This window comes from Erpetoichthys calabaricus, chromosome 13 (genome assembly GCF_900747795.2).
Source record: "Erpetoichthys calabaricus chromosome 13, fErpCal1.3, whole genome shotgun sequence".
Classification (NCBI taxonomy): domain Eukaryota; kingdom Metazoa; phylum Chordata; class Cladistia; order Polypteriformes; family Polypteridae; genus Erpetoichthys; species Erpetoichthys calabaricus.
The window spans coordinates 24771252-24785951 of record NC_041406.2 but is presented as its reverse complement, the minus strand read 5'-3'; the positions used below and the strand labels follow the sequence as shown (position 1 = coordinate 24785951).

General features: G+C 37.8%; 1 protein-coding gene across 3 annotated transcripts in view; it reads left to right on the top strand.

Annotated features, from left to right (window-relative positions):
* LOC114664097 (zinc finger protein ZFAT-like) overlaps positions 1 to 14700 on the top strand; it is a 179955-nt gene that overhangs the window by 49717 nt on the left and 115538 nt on the right. For all 3 annotated transcript variants that reach the window (XM_051936012.1, XM_051936011.1, XM_051936010.1), the window contains exon 6: positions 691 to 2162. In XM_051936012.1, the coding sequence (XP_051791972.1) occupies positions 691 to 2162 (1472 nt within the window). The remainder of the gene's footprint in view (positions 1 to 690; positions 2163 to 14700) is intronic.

Sequence of the window (14700 nt, the reverse complement as noted above, 5' to 3'; positions counted from 1 at the left end):
CAGTATTACAAAATGTGCTTGTATGAGTTTTTTTTTTTTTTATTTATTTATTCAGAAAATAAGTTATGTTTTATTATGCTTTGCCAAACCACCAATTGAGCTATATATATTTTTAGAAAATATATTTCTTCTTGATTAGCACAGTGGCACATTGGTTAGTGCTGCTACTTCACAGCTCCAAAAGACTCCAGGAGTTAAAATATCGGCCCACTCACCATCTGTGTAATGTTTTCATGTTATCCCTGTATCTCACTTTGTTCTCTTAATTTCCCCCATTGTACATTTTATGCTTATTCACATCACTAAAACTGGTCTGGTGTGAATACATGCAGCTGTGTGTGTGTGAATATACCCTGTGATGGACTGGCACCTAATCCAGAATTAGTTCTTACCTTGTGCCCAATACTGCCAAGATTGGCTCCAGATCCCTGCAGATGTAAAATTGGAATTAGTGGGTTCGATGGATGGACGGATAATTTGAAGAAATGGAAAATGTCAATGTGATTATAAATGAACAGTTTAATTTAAAGAAAAAGTGAGCATTTATGTTTTCAGCATAAATCCACTATGTGAATAATTCTTGCAAATGTTTAAAATCACCAAATGTATTAAAAATCATTGTGAATGTTTTGTATGAATTTTGATTGTCATTCATGAAGATATTCACATGCTGATTTTGTCACATTTTAGGTTGGGACAGACACAGCTGAAAATATTCACTTGTGAATATTGCAATAAGGTATTTAAATTTAAGCATTCATTACAAGCTCACCTACGGATTCACACAAATGAAAAGCCTTTCAAATGTCCTCATTGTGATTATGCAAGTGCCATCAAAGCCAACTTGAGTGTACACCTGCGCAAACATACAGGGGAAAAATTCAGCTGTGAGTACTGCTCCTTCAGCTGCCTGAGCAAAGGACATCTCAAAGTACATGTAGAGCGGGTGCACAAGAAGATAAAGCAACACTGTCGCTTCTGCAAAAAGAAATACTCTGATGTTAAAAATCTACTTAAGCATGTACGAGAGAGCCACGACATGGTGGATAAGAAGGTTAAAGATAACTATGATGAGCTTTGCCTACAGACCAGAGAAGGCAAAAGGCAGCTTCTTTATGACTGCCACATCTGTGATCGTAAGTTCAAGAATGAACTTGATAGAGATCGTCACATGATGGTCCATGGGGATGAGAGACCTTATGCTTGTGAACTCTGTGATCATGGAGTCACCAAATTTCAAGCTCTGGAAGCGCATATACGTAAACATCCATTCATCTACCTCTGTGGTGTATGTCTCAATAAGTTTGTTAGTTCGGTAAGGTTAAGATCACACATCAAGGATGTCCACCCTGATTTAGAAGAATCTATTATATTTGGTGAATCTATTAATCAAAGTTTTTGTTTGTTAGAGCCTGGGGGTGACATTCAGCCAGATTCACTCAAAGAACAAGAGCTTCAAATTACAGAGGAAATGACTTTACTGAAGACTCAGAATGCATTGGTAGAAGAGTTAGTTGCGACAGATGACTTTTCTGGCAAAGAAAATGTACATTCACTGACTGAAACTTGTCAGGATGATCATGTTCTAGTCCAAGAGGCAGTCTGTACAGAAGTGAGGGAAATTACTGAACAGCATACTCATGATTTGCCTGGGGATAAAGTACAAGATAATAGAGTTATGAATACAGATAATGGACATGTTGTTTCTGAAGAATGCACAGATGCTTTCAATCCAGAGTCCATGGTTGACTCGACTGATAATCAGCCTTCCAGTAAAGAGAATAACTCGCCAATAGTTGAACATTCTCGACCAGATAAGCCTGTAGTTGATGTTCTGCCATTAGAGAGCATGGATAAACTTCCAGTCCAAAATCACTTGACTTTATCAATAAATTATCATTCTACTGGGGAAGAAGTATTGAGTAAGAAAGAGCCTGAAAACAGTGGAAACTATGAAGTAATAAGTGAAACTGTACAAATGACAGGAAAGAACATTTTATCTGATCCAGATGAACAAGTCAACAACAAACTGGAGTCAGATTCTCCAGTACAATATGCAGCATTTAAGAAGATTCTGGATGGTATGCAGAAGAGGCAGCTAAACAGAGATCTCTTTGAGAGGATTAGAAAAGTCTATGGCGATCTGGAATGTGAATATTGTGGTAAGAGCAGAATTATTATGAAAATGCATCAACATGTTAGGACAGCTGTGACATATATGGGTTTTTACATTAGCTGTTAGTATTCTGCAATATTTAAGCATTTTATTACAGTAAATGGTGTCAACCTTTAAATCAAAGATACTGTATAGATGTTGCTTTATTTACCTTTGAAAATCTGGCATAAGTTAAAGGTAATTCCTGAATAATAAACTTTAAATTATACATTCTTTTTAGCCAAGACGGGCTGGCCCTTTTTTTAAAATTCTATAATTTAAATTTCTAGCTCATTACAGTATATCTACCATAATCAGCAACATTGTATGGCCAGGAGTATGTGGATACACCTGCAAGTAGATGTTCACTGTTAACAGGTGCACAAAATCAAATACAAGGCCATGCAATTTCAACTGACAAATTCTCGCAGTGGAGTGGGTCATACTTAGAACCCAGTGGCATTAAACATGCATCAGATGTCCTCTACTGACTTGTGGCAAATGTGACATTTCTGCTCTGCCCCAGTCAACTGTAAGTGTTGCTGTTGTGAAATTGAAACATCTTAGATTAACGACAGCTCGGCCACAAAATGGCAGCCCTGCTCTGTGGGTTTACATGGCCTACCAAGTGCTGAAGTGCATGGCCCACAAAAATCGCCTATCCTCTGTTGTATCACTCATAACATAGTTTCATACTATCTCCGTAAGTAACCACAGCACAATAATAGTGAATCGGGAGCTTCACAAAATGAATGTTTTTTCATGGCCCAGCAGCACATAAGCCTAAGATCACTATACACAACGCCATGCGTCAGCTGGAATGGAGTAAACACGCCACCACTGGACTCTGGATCAGTAGTCTTGCGGGGTCAGATGTGATTCTTGAACAAAATACTGTATATTATATTCCTGGCTTCAGCAAAATTACTGGAGCAGTGGGAATATGTTCTCTGGAGTGACGAATCATGTCAAATGTCAGGAGAACACTATCTTCCAGTTTGCATAGTGCCGACAGTAAAGTTTGGTGGAGGATAGATAATGGTCTGTGGCTGTTTTTCAGGGTTTAGCCTAAGTCCCTTGGTTCTAATGAAGGGCACTGTTAATGATACTGCTTACAGAGTCATTTCAGACAAGTGTGTGCTACCAATTTTGTAGGAACAGTTTGAGGAAAGACCTTTTTTGTTCCAGCATGACTGCTCAAAGCCAGGTACATACAGTCATATGAAAAAGCTCAGCCTGCATAATAATTTACTCTTACTTTCAACAAAAAAGATAACAGTGGTATGTCTTTCATTTCCTAGGAATATCTGAGTACTGGGGTGTTTTCCGAACAAAGATTTTTAGTGAAGCAGTATTTAGTTGTATGAAATTAAATCAAATGTGAAAAACTGACTGTGCAAAAATTTGGGTACCCTTGTAATTTTGCTGATTTGAATGCATATAACTGCTCAATACTGATTACTTGCAACACCAAATTGGTTGGATTAGCTTGTTAAGCCTTGAACTTCATAGACAGGTGTGTCCAATCATGAGAAAAGGTATTTAAGGTGGTCAATTGCAAATTGTGCTTCCCTTTGACTCTCCTCTGAAGCGTGACAGCATGGGATCCTCAAAGCAACTCTCAAAAGATCTGAAAACAAAGATTGTTCAGTCTCATGGTTTAGGGGAAGGCTACAAAAGGCTACCTCAGCTGTTAAACCCAGGTCTAGCAGGCCAAGAAAAATACAGGAGCGGCATATGAGCAGAATTGTGAGAATGGTTATAGACAACCCACAGATCACCTCCAAAGACCTGCAAGAACATCTTGCTGCAGATGGTGTATCTGTACATCGTTCTACAATTCAGCGCAATTTGCACAAAGAACATCTGTATGGCAGGGTGATGAGAAAGAAGCCCTTTCTGCACTCATGCCACAAACAGAGTTGCTTGTTGTATGCAAATGCTCATTTAGACGAGCCAGATTCATTTTGGAACAAAGTTCTTTGGACTGATGAGACAAAAATTGAGTTATCTGGTCATAACAAAAAGCGCTTTGCATGGTGGAAGAAGAACACCGCATTCCAAGAAAAGGACCTGCTACCTACTGTCAAATTTGGTGGAGGTTCCATCATGGTGTGGGGCTGTGTGGCTAGTTCAGGCACTGGGGCCCTTGTTAAAGTCGAGGGTCAGTTGAATTCAACCCAATATCAACAAATTCTTCAGAATAATGTTCAAGCGTGCAGTCACAAAGTTGAAGGTACACAGGGGTTGGATATTCCAACAAGACGATAACCCAAAACACAGTTCAAAATCTACAAAGGCATTCATGCAGAGGGAGAAGTACAATGTTCCGGAATGGCCGTCACATTCCCCTGACTTGAATATCATTGAAAATCTATGGGATGATTTGAAACAGGCTGTCCTTGCTCAGCAGCCATCAAATTTAACTGAACTGGAGAGATTTTGTATGGAAGAATGGTTAAAAATACCTCCCTCCAGAATCCAGACACTCATCAAAGGCTATAGGAGGGCGTCTAGAGGCTGTTATATTTGCAAAAGGAGGCTCAACTAAGTATTGATGTCATATATCTGTTGGGGTGCCCAAATTTATGCACTGGTCTAATTTTTTTATGATGCATATTGCATATTTTCTGTTAATCCAATAAATTTAATGTCACTTCTGAAATACTACTGTTTCCATGAGGCATGTCATATATTAAAAGGAAGTTGATAAACAAAAATCCAAAGAATTTTGAGGGATTCCCAAACTTTTTCATATGACTGTAAAGACAAGAGTAGCTCAAGTGGTCTCCACAGAGCCCTAAACCTTAACTCTTTTGAACACCTTTGGGATGAATTAGAAAACCGATTGAGAACCAGATCTTCTCGTTCAGTACCAATACCTGACCTCACAAATGCTGAATGGGCATACATTCCCACAAACACATTCTAAAATCTTGCAGAGAGTCTAGTTAGAACAGTGGAAGTTATTATAGTAGGAAAGGAAAGGAAAGGTCAACACCATAATAATGCCCATGGCTTTGGAGTGGGAAGTCCAACAAGCTGATATAGGTATGACGGAGAAGCGTTCACAAGATTTTGGCCATATATATTGTCTATAATGTGACGTTTCATGTGAATATATAAATGTTAGCCACCCTTGCAGATAATTTGTAAACATTTCTTGATTTTTACCAGTGGCATAACGTACTCTGTGTTTCAGTGACACTATAAGCCTACAAAACTTTACAGCCTACTGAATACCAAATCTATAATGCCTAAGATGTTATAGTGCTATAAATCATTATCAAGGTAAACTTTATTATCTCTCAGTTGGAGTTTTATTGTGTTGTATGAGTTGCAAGTAAATGAAGAGAAGTAGAAAAGAATAAGAAAAAGAAAGAAAGAAAACATATACACTAAGCCACAAGAAAAATCCCAGAATTCTTCACATATGCATGTAAATTTCATTCAATCTTGTTAGCTTTTATCATTCTTTTTTGAGCTACTCTGCTGTTATATAGCCTAATTGAGATATAAGAGATCATTTGTACCTTCCTGATTGTTTTTATTCTGCAATTAAACTGCTAAAACTGAATTTTAAATGGGAGCGGATAAGTAGGATCATTAAGGATTTGATTAAGCTTTTTAGGGACGAAGTCTGCATGTATCTTTATCATCAATCTAGATTCTTAAATATTAGTAGGTTGTGATTTACTCAATTAATTCTCCATTTATTTAAGCAGATGAGACTGGTGTCTTTTTATTTCTTAAGTCCTTTTATTTTTTCACATTTACCTCACATTTCATTAAAAAAAATATTCTCCAGTGTTTTGTCATTAGCATGTTTAAAAAGATATGCGGATTCACAGTTACTTGAATATTTTAAATACAAACCTGAGCGGTTTCCGTTTTATTAATTTTTAACTATGACAGAGTGCAGTTATTCTTACTTCTTTGCAGTTCAAAAGATTATTGAACAGACACAGAATAAGGCTATGTCCACACTACTAAATTTTCATTTAAATTTAAATGAAGAAGATATCCATCCAATCTAATGTTTTCACATTGTTTACAAAATGATTCCTGCCCACACTAAAAACTCCAAAAATGCTTATGACAGTGTTCACCTACACTGGGCATGCGTGCATGGGTGGAAAAATCCTTGATGAAACAGTAACACTCCCAGTCATATATGTAGCATTGAAATTGTAAAAATTGCAATTTTGAATCATACAGGTAAGCAAACCAAAAAGCACAATGGAAAGCAGTGCTCTCTGTGGCCACTATGTTGCAATGTGGTTTTCTTCTGTGAAGGGCAAACAATCAAGGAATGAGATGACGTAATGAGCAGGATCCAATCGGGGAAGGGCTTCATAATAAGCATAAACCAATCAAAGTGAGGTTAGAGTCTGCATTTTCAAAACTCTTGTACCATTCACACTGGAATGCTGAGCTGGGGCCTCATGTATAAACGGTGCATACACACAGAAATGTTGCGTAAGAACATTTCCACATTCAAATTGCGATGTATAAAACCTACACTTGGCGTAAAGCCACGCACTTTTCCACGGTACCTCATACCCTGTCGTACGCAAGTTCTCCGCTTGGTTTTGCAGACTGGTGGCACCCAGCGTCAAAGCAGCGCTACTGTTCCTGTGTGGTTACCCTTTCTTAGATCCACATCCACGTCGGCAGCTTTATCAAATACACTGAAATTAACCGCATATCGTTCATAAACTTAATGCATCTGATTGTAATTAACCTGTAACAATATAATGGTCCACAGAATGGTCAATTCTAAATACCATAACTGCTTTAGCGTTGTTACTCTCACTGCACCTTCTTCTTCTTCTGTCAGCTGCTCCCGTTAGGGGTTGCCACAGCGGATCATCTTTTTCCATATTACTGTCACTGCACCACTCGGAGTATTTATATCACTGTATCTGAGTGTGAATCACAGATCTACAGCGATTGGAAAGAGAATTAGCGGTATGCAGCATCAAGCACTCGCTGCCTCAGCCATTCGCTATTTGAACTGCACTTATCCGACCAACGCTTCACAGCCTTTCCTGTTCGGACCTCGCGGTTCACAAACAGTTTCATCCCAAGAACTATACATGCACTCAATCAGTCCATCAAGTGCTCCTTGTAGAACTGTTTGTACTTGCAAGTTACCGTGAGGTAATTGTACTTATGATACAGTTATAATATTGCACAACCTGAGCCACTTTATAAAACGCGTATCTACATATGATGACGATATCATTTTTAAGATCAAATGCAGCATAATATGTTGATTATATTATACAGACAAAACTTTGACTTTAACTACACGGTGCCGCAGTGCTAGCAAGCTTGAGCTTCGTTCACGGTTTGTTCCTGCCTCGCGCTGTATTCATGCTGTGGCTGGCGCGATATTGGAAGGATAGATGGATAGAATAATTAAACATTACGAAGATATTTCGATGTTCCTTAAAAGTTTTGAAGAATCAGCGTTCTAAGCTTACAGATGACTTAATGTCTATTACAGAGCTGATTGTGTGGCGATTGGGTATTTGGAGAAAGAAAAATAAGGACAGGAATTGGGGGTTAGTACGTTTGAAAAAGACAGTACTTCTGTAATAAAGCATTTCATTGAAGGTCGCACATGGTGCAGCAAGCATCTTGCTGTAAGACATGAACAATCACTGCGCCACCGTGTTCCCATGTTTAAATACATGCTTTAACTCCTATCATCATGAAAATTATATCACGTATACTTCTCAGTATTTTAATTATTCAGAGAGCTGTAATATTACGAACGTAATGAATTCTGTGTCCTGTCGGAGGAAGAGTACGTAGTGATTCAGGCACATAGAGCACATATAAGATCAAATACATATCAAAGGATTTAACGTGCTACTTTAGTTACGATGGGATTTGAGAAACTAGTAAATTAAACGATTTTAAGATGAAATTTATGATGTTCTACTTTAATGACAAAACAAACTACGTGATTAAAGTGGAAATTTCGAGATTAAAGTTGACATTTCATGCGTTTTTTCACACTGTGTGCCTTTTTTTTTCCATTGTACCCTAATAAGCTTTCATATGACACTCATATAGTGGGCTACAAGTCGCCTTTTCACAGCGACTTTGATATGTGACAACTTTTTTTTTATTTCGGGCACTTTGCGACTTTGTGAACTAGAGCTTTCGGGTTTCTCCGACACGCTATGTCACTCGATCAACTTCCTTTTGTTGCTTATATAACTGTTTAAACCAACAAATAGTACGTTTTTCTTTGCCTCCACTTGGTATTCGCTGAAATTCTTCTATTTTTCCTCGTACTTTTGCCATTGCCTTTTCACAGAACGCTGGGCTTAAGGGCTATTTATATTGATTTGCATATTCAAAGAGAAGTAATTCTGGGAGGAGTTGGGGTGGGACAGCAAACACGTGCACGTGTGTTTATATCCACGCTGAGCGGGATTTATGTAGCAGAATTTGGCCAATGCATAGATTCCTGCATTCCGGATTTTTCTGTGCATAAGCACATTTCGGCTTTTGTGTTAGCGTCATGTTATAGTGCAAATTCTATGCACGGCGTTATGCATGAGGCCCCTGGTGTTTTCAGAAGTGCAGAGCTCTAGAGAGTGTCTTCAAAAGTCTCCATTTTTAGGGGTTAAAAATGGCAGAATGGTGTTGATGAAAAGCAAAAACTGAGTCTAATGTCTACGTTTTTAAACAAAAATGTAGTAGTGTGGATGCAACCTAGGTTTTGAATTACGATGAGTTGTATCATCTTCTTGATTAACAGACGTTGGCTGAATAATTTTTAACCTGCAAGTAAAATTTATCAACAAAATTCTCACTACATTTTGAGCGTGTTCCAGATAATCAAAGATATTATGTAGCATGGCCAGCTGTGCATTTTCAACAGCTAGTGTTGCTCACTAGGCATACTTGTTAGATATAAATTGGACGTAACTCATAAGAACCATGTTCTAAAATAATCTACTTAAAACTCTTAATTGGCACCGAGGTTACAGTAACTAGTGAAAGGGTTAGATTTAGGACTTTAATCCTATTTTTTTTTTTTTTTTTTAATATTTTTTAGCCCTGAAACAGTCACTTGTTTTTATCCTAAGACCAGGAACTACTCCGCTATCTATGAATGGAAACAGTTTTTTAAAATTGATGCCCTAACTGGTCATCACATGCTTTTTTACAAGTGTTTCTTCCTCAATTATGAACTTTGCCTGATTTTACATATTTAAGTTATAATCTAATGGTGTCAACATTTAATTCATTCTCTCTTTCTTTGTTTATAGCCTTTGCCCGTGCTAAAATAAAATCACAGGTTTCAGACCTTCCATAGAAATTATTCAGATCATTTGCAGCAATGTATTAATTTTGACAATGAACTTAACCATACTTTGGGCATACTGTCCACAATTGATTGTTATCTATGGTATGCACTTTTTTTATATCATTATTAAAAACTAGCTGAAATACCTGGTGTTGTCTGGGAGGAAAATAAAGTGTTTTTTTTTTTTTAACTGTTTGAGAAAAATATAATAAAAAAAAAAACCCCACAATTTTAAAAATAAATTAACAAACAATGAAGACTCACTAATGTGCTTGTTTTGCGGTCTTGTATGTATGTTATCATCCAGTTGATGCTTGGAACCGGCCAACTCTATTTAATTTTAAAAGCAACAGGGGCGTGATGGAGCTCAAACATTAAGAATGCAGGCAGTCACCTCCAGTTCGCCCTCTGGTGGTCATTCCAAGTGTCAACTGGATGATAACATGCATACAAGACCGCAAGATCACCCCCCCCCCCCCCCCCCCCCCCCCCCCACCCTAACCAGAAGGGGGTGGGTTAGGATTGATTTCACCCTACAGTATTTTTAGTTAAGTTTCATGAAAATTGCTCAAGCCGTTTCGGAAGTAATGCTGGAACATACATACATACACACACACATACACTGACTTTTATATGTATAGATAAGGCACACATTTACAATAAAAAATTTGGACGTGAGCATCAGTAGTCTTTGCACGCTAGGAACATTTCTAGAACATTTCAGTAATTATTTACCGTTCTGATGCTAATCTTTCTGATCATAAAATAGGTCATTATAATAGCCATTGACAAGAAAAATTCATAATTAATTGCATAATTACGGTATTTGAGGGTTCCTCTCTAGTGCCTCTTTCTCTTGCATGATTTGGCTCCAAAACTAATGAGCACATCATCATCTCATAACAGGCTTAAGTTTCAAGTTTGGTATTTTTCTGTCCAGCCATTGTAGCTCTAGACCATCCTCAAGAAACTGTGACAAACACACACATACACACACTGACAGACACACACCTATCATCAAGATATCGAGGCTTTTGGTATCAGGGGACCCTAAAACATTGAGATCCATCGAAAATCGGAGATTTAAATTTTTGATTAATCTAAAGCTTTTACTCCTCCCCCATAGACGATGATAGGACATGGTGGGGGAGGGCGCAAAGCAAAAAAAAAAAATATATATCTGTTTTTTTTTCTCCTCTGACACACAAATTTAAACTAAACCAAGCTACTGTTGTTTTATGCACTTGTAGTATACTCACATCTGTCTACTACTTCTCCTCAGTTGCAATGTCAGAATAGAGCAGAGACCACCCTCCATCAAGAACATTAGCTTTAGCGCTAAGTGTTGGATTTCACAATAACTGGCCTGCGCTTTTCAACCATTTTTACATACTCCAGGTTTTTTCCTTCTAGTAATATAAAACACAAAGTTATTTGGGCACAGTTTAGTCCATCTGCATCTGCTCATTTCTTGTCTGGCATCGCACCTGACTGCCATCCCTTTGCCTTTTGTATTGATACTTTACATAGCAGCTCCATATGTTTGTGCCATGGTGATTGTTACCTGCCTATGTGGGTTAACAAGCACCAAGGACTTGCGTGTAGGCACCATTTCCAAGCTTGGAACACGTGGTTGGTCTTGGTATAAATGTCCTCAGAAATATTCTGTTTGCTTTTATTTGAAATTATGTCAGTTGTTCTTTGCATGTACTCTTCTGTTAGGCCAATTTGTCAAGTGAGCTGGAAGCATAGGTAAAAAGATCCCTTGGGTATGCATGCCATCTCATCATGTCAAGGTTACAGTTATAAGAGGGGGAATAAAACAGGTTTCCATATCTATATTTAGTCTGTGAAGAGCATGTATGAGAGCATAGGTTTAGCTAAATATAAACATTATTCAATGAAACATATCTTGAGTTTTCCCTTTAACTGTATTTAAATATGCAATGCAACCTACCCTGCGGGCAAGTTAAAAAATCTGTATAAAACTAATGCTCTTGGGGTGTTACGGAATTTTGTTACTGTCTTCACAGAGAATCCTTTGTTCTTTTCATCTCATATCATGCTGTGCTGCTCATGAAGTGCTTTATTTTCTTAACCTTTTTTTGTTTGAAATGGAAATCACTAATACTGTACATGGTAGAATTTCTCAATTCTTCAATTAATATCTGAGGTGCTTTTTCGGTTCTTCTTTACATTTGTATTCTAAGATTTATTTCTTATTCTAATCAGTTTTTCCGGAGATGTAAATCGCATTACATCTGTAGGCCTTTGTATTATTCAGTGGATGTGTTTTTTATTGTAATCTTTGGTTTCTACTAGAAAGATTGATTTTACCATGTTTTTCTGTTATTGCAGAAATAACAATAGCGTTTATTTATATTGTTTGTTTTTTAATTTTTAATCTCATGTTTTCATAGATAAAGGACATAACAAAGTTTCTGATAGAACAGGACCAAAAGGTGACCGGCACTAAATGACAGAAAACATAAAATTTCTATGAAAAAATTTCACGTAACTCGTGTTGCTTAATCACACATCAAGTCATCCAGTCATATGCTCAGAATGTGTTAAACACATCTATTTTTGCTAAAGTATTGTTAAATAAATAACTAGTCCATAATTAGGAATCCTCCTCACATGGAGGTCACACGTTTGAATTTAAGACCTGCCTTTCCCCCTCATTCATTGGTCAAGAGTCCTTGCCAGTCCTGTCCACTTAATTCTTCTAAAATAACATCAAGTCATGTTTTGAAAGTCCTTAAAGCCCTACTGTCTTCTACACTACTTCACAACTTATTCCATGTGTCGGTGGCTCTCCATGTAAAGAAAAACTTGTGCGAAATGTACCCTTAACGATTTTCCAACTGAGTCCCTGTGTTCTTGATGAACTCATTTTAACTCTTTCAGGGCTGTTTTTTTTTTTTTTTTCTTTTGTACCAGGGCTGAATATTATTCCAGAAAACTCTAATTTAGTTTTCTTAAAAGCAATCAGAGCAAAGGGTTCACACACAGATCAACGTAAAATACTTATTTATGACAAAGGTCACTCGGTTTTATATTCCGTGAGCCTCTACAGTTTGTAAATCCACATACTTATTACATACCTGTTTGTCTCATCGCTTTTAAGATGAAAGACATTTTCTGGGGGGAAAAACAAACAAACAAACCAGCTTGAAGTAGCTGAGGGGCTGGTAATCCGTAGTGTGCCCCCTGAGACGCCGGGTCGTTTGATGAGGTCTAGTAGCCAGCTTGCCTCCCACGTATCGATGTCTGTGTAGTCCTCCCAGGTGAACGCTACAATAGGCACAGTAAGTTCAGATGCTGCAGGAACCTAATTTTCATTTTAGATCCCCAGATCACATGCATCAAAATCAGAGTTCGAGGAGTCAGAATCCGATTCAGCAATAATATGCAAAAAATAAATAAATATGCATGGGGTATTCTGCTTTACGCATTTGCTTTGCTCTCTCGCCCGATGTCGATGCCTTTCTAGATGCCGTTTACTCTGCGCTACTCACGCACATGCAGGGATCTGATGTCAAGTCAATGAGTCAGCAAAGAGGGTCTACCTATAACGGAACTGGGAGGTTTGTCAATGTTTACAGCTTTTATCACCCTCTGGCCTTGGATATTAACTTTAGTCGACATCCGCCCTAAAAGAGTTAAAGTCAGAGTCTCGATCCACTGAACTAATTCCCCTCATAATTGTAAACACTTCAATCATGTCTCCTCTTAATCTCCTTTTTGCATAAATTGAAAAGGCTCAGCTCTCATAATGTCTCCTCTTAATTCATCCCCCGTAGCCCTGGAATCAGCCTAGTCACTAACCTCTGGATTTTTTTCTAGCACTGCTATGTCTTTTTCTGTAGCCTGGAGACTAAAACCGCACATAGTACTCCAGATGAGGCCTCACCAATACATTATAAAGCTTGAGCATAATATCACAGAATGACCTGAACATTACTTTTAATATTTTATTTCTAGTTCCTTGGTGTTGTCTAGATGGAAAGAGCTTGACTAGGACAATCCTATTGTCACCCCCTGAAAAAGAAGAAAACTGCAATGTTAAGAGTATTCATCAGCATGCCAATATAGTAAGTAAGAAGTCACCATAGGCTTACTTGTGTCACCTGTGGCATAATTTTCAAAATGACATATTTTAACCTTCTAAGAGACTAAGAGAAAACCAGGAGTTTTTTTTTACCTGAGCAGTTTTCTCTTGATCTTAATAAAACTCTTCGTTTTTATGACAGATTGAATAATGTTTTTATAACTTATTGACAGAACTGCTTTACTTTGGTCTGTTGCATTTCACTGTATTGAGTGAACAGTGCCTTTTTGAAAGGAGAGAATATTGTTGAAAGATCATCCATTCAAAAGTGAAGGATGATGATGATGCATTGCAGCTCAGTGATGAGTATGAAGCTTGAAAACAACACCAACATCGTAAGTCTGCCAATGCATTTAAAATGTGTTAATAACAGCTTTCATTTAAACCCCAAATAAAATGTTGACTATACTTTGTGCCTTAAAGGTTAGCACAAATTAAAGGTTGTTGAGAGGCATAGTGCTGGGGCAGATTTACAAAATGTAATGCAAGGTAGGATTTTTATTGTGTTTTACTGCACTCAGTCCGAGTGGTTCGTCATGTGGTGAGTGCGGCAGTGCGCTTTATCAGCGAATCCTCCACATCTTCCCCGCAAAATCTCAATTCCTGCATAGCCCCAACACATTTCATCAGACATAGTATCAAGATGTTTGGAGCAGATTGTTTTTAATACTTTCACTTTTTGACTGTTCTAATTTGGGGATGTGGGTGGCACCAAGCTATCCCAGCAGCACTGGATACAAGGTGAGTAGCTAGTCCACAAGGTATACTCACTTGCACACCCACGCTCAATTATTATAAAACCATTTTAGAGTCACAGGCTAACCTAATCCACATCTCTCTGAAATATACAAGGAAATCTGGAAAAAAGATATAAACTCAACCCAGGGCACAAACCTCCGACCCTGGAGCCCCGAGACCACATTGCAAACCACTAGGCTACTGTTTTTTAATAATAGAAATCTAATAAACTAGTGCATAGTTCTATTTTTGTGACACTGCTTTGTTCTTCCTATGTAAACTGGTCACTTTATTTCCATGTCAGTCTGACTATAAAGCTATGAATGTAACTAACGCTGCAGATTAACTTGCCTTTATGAA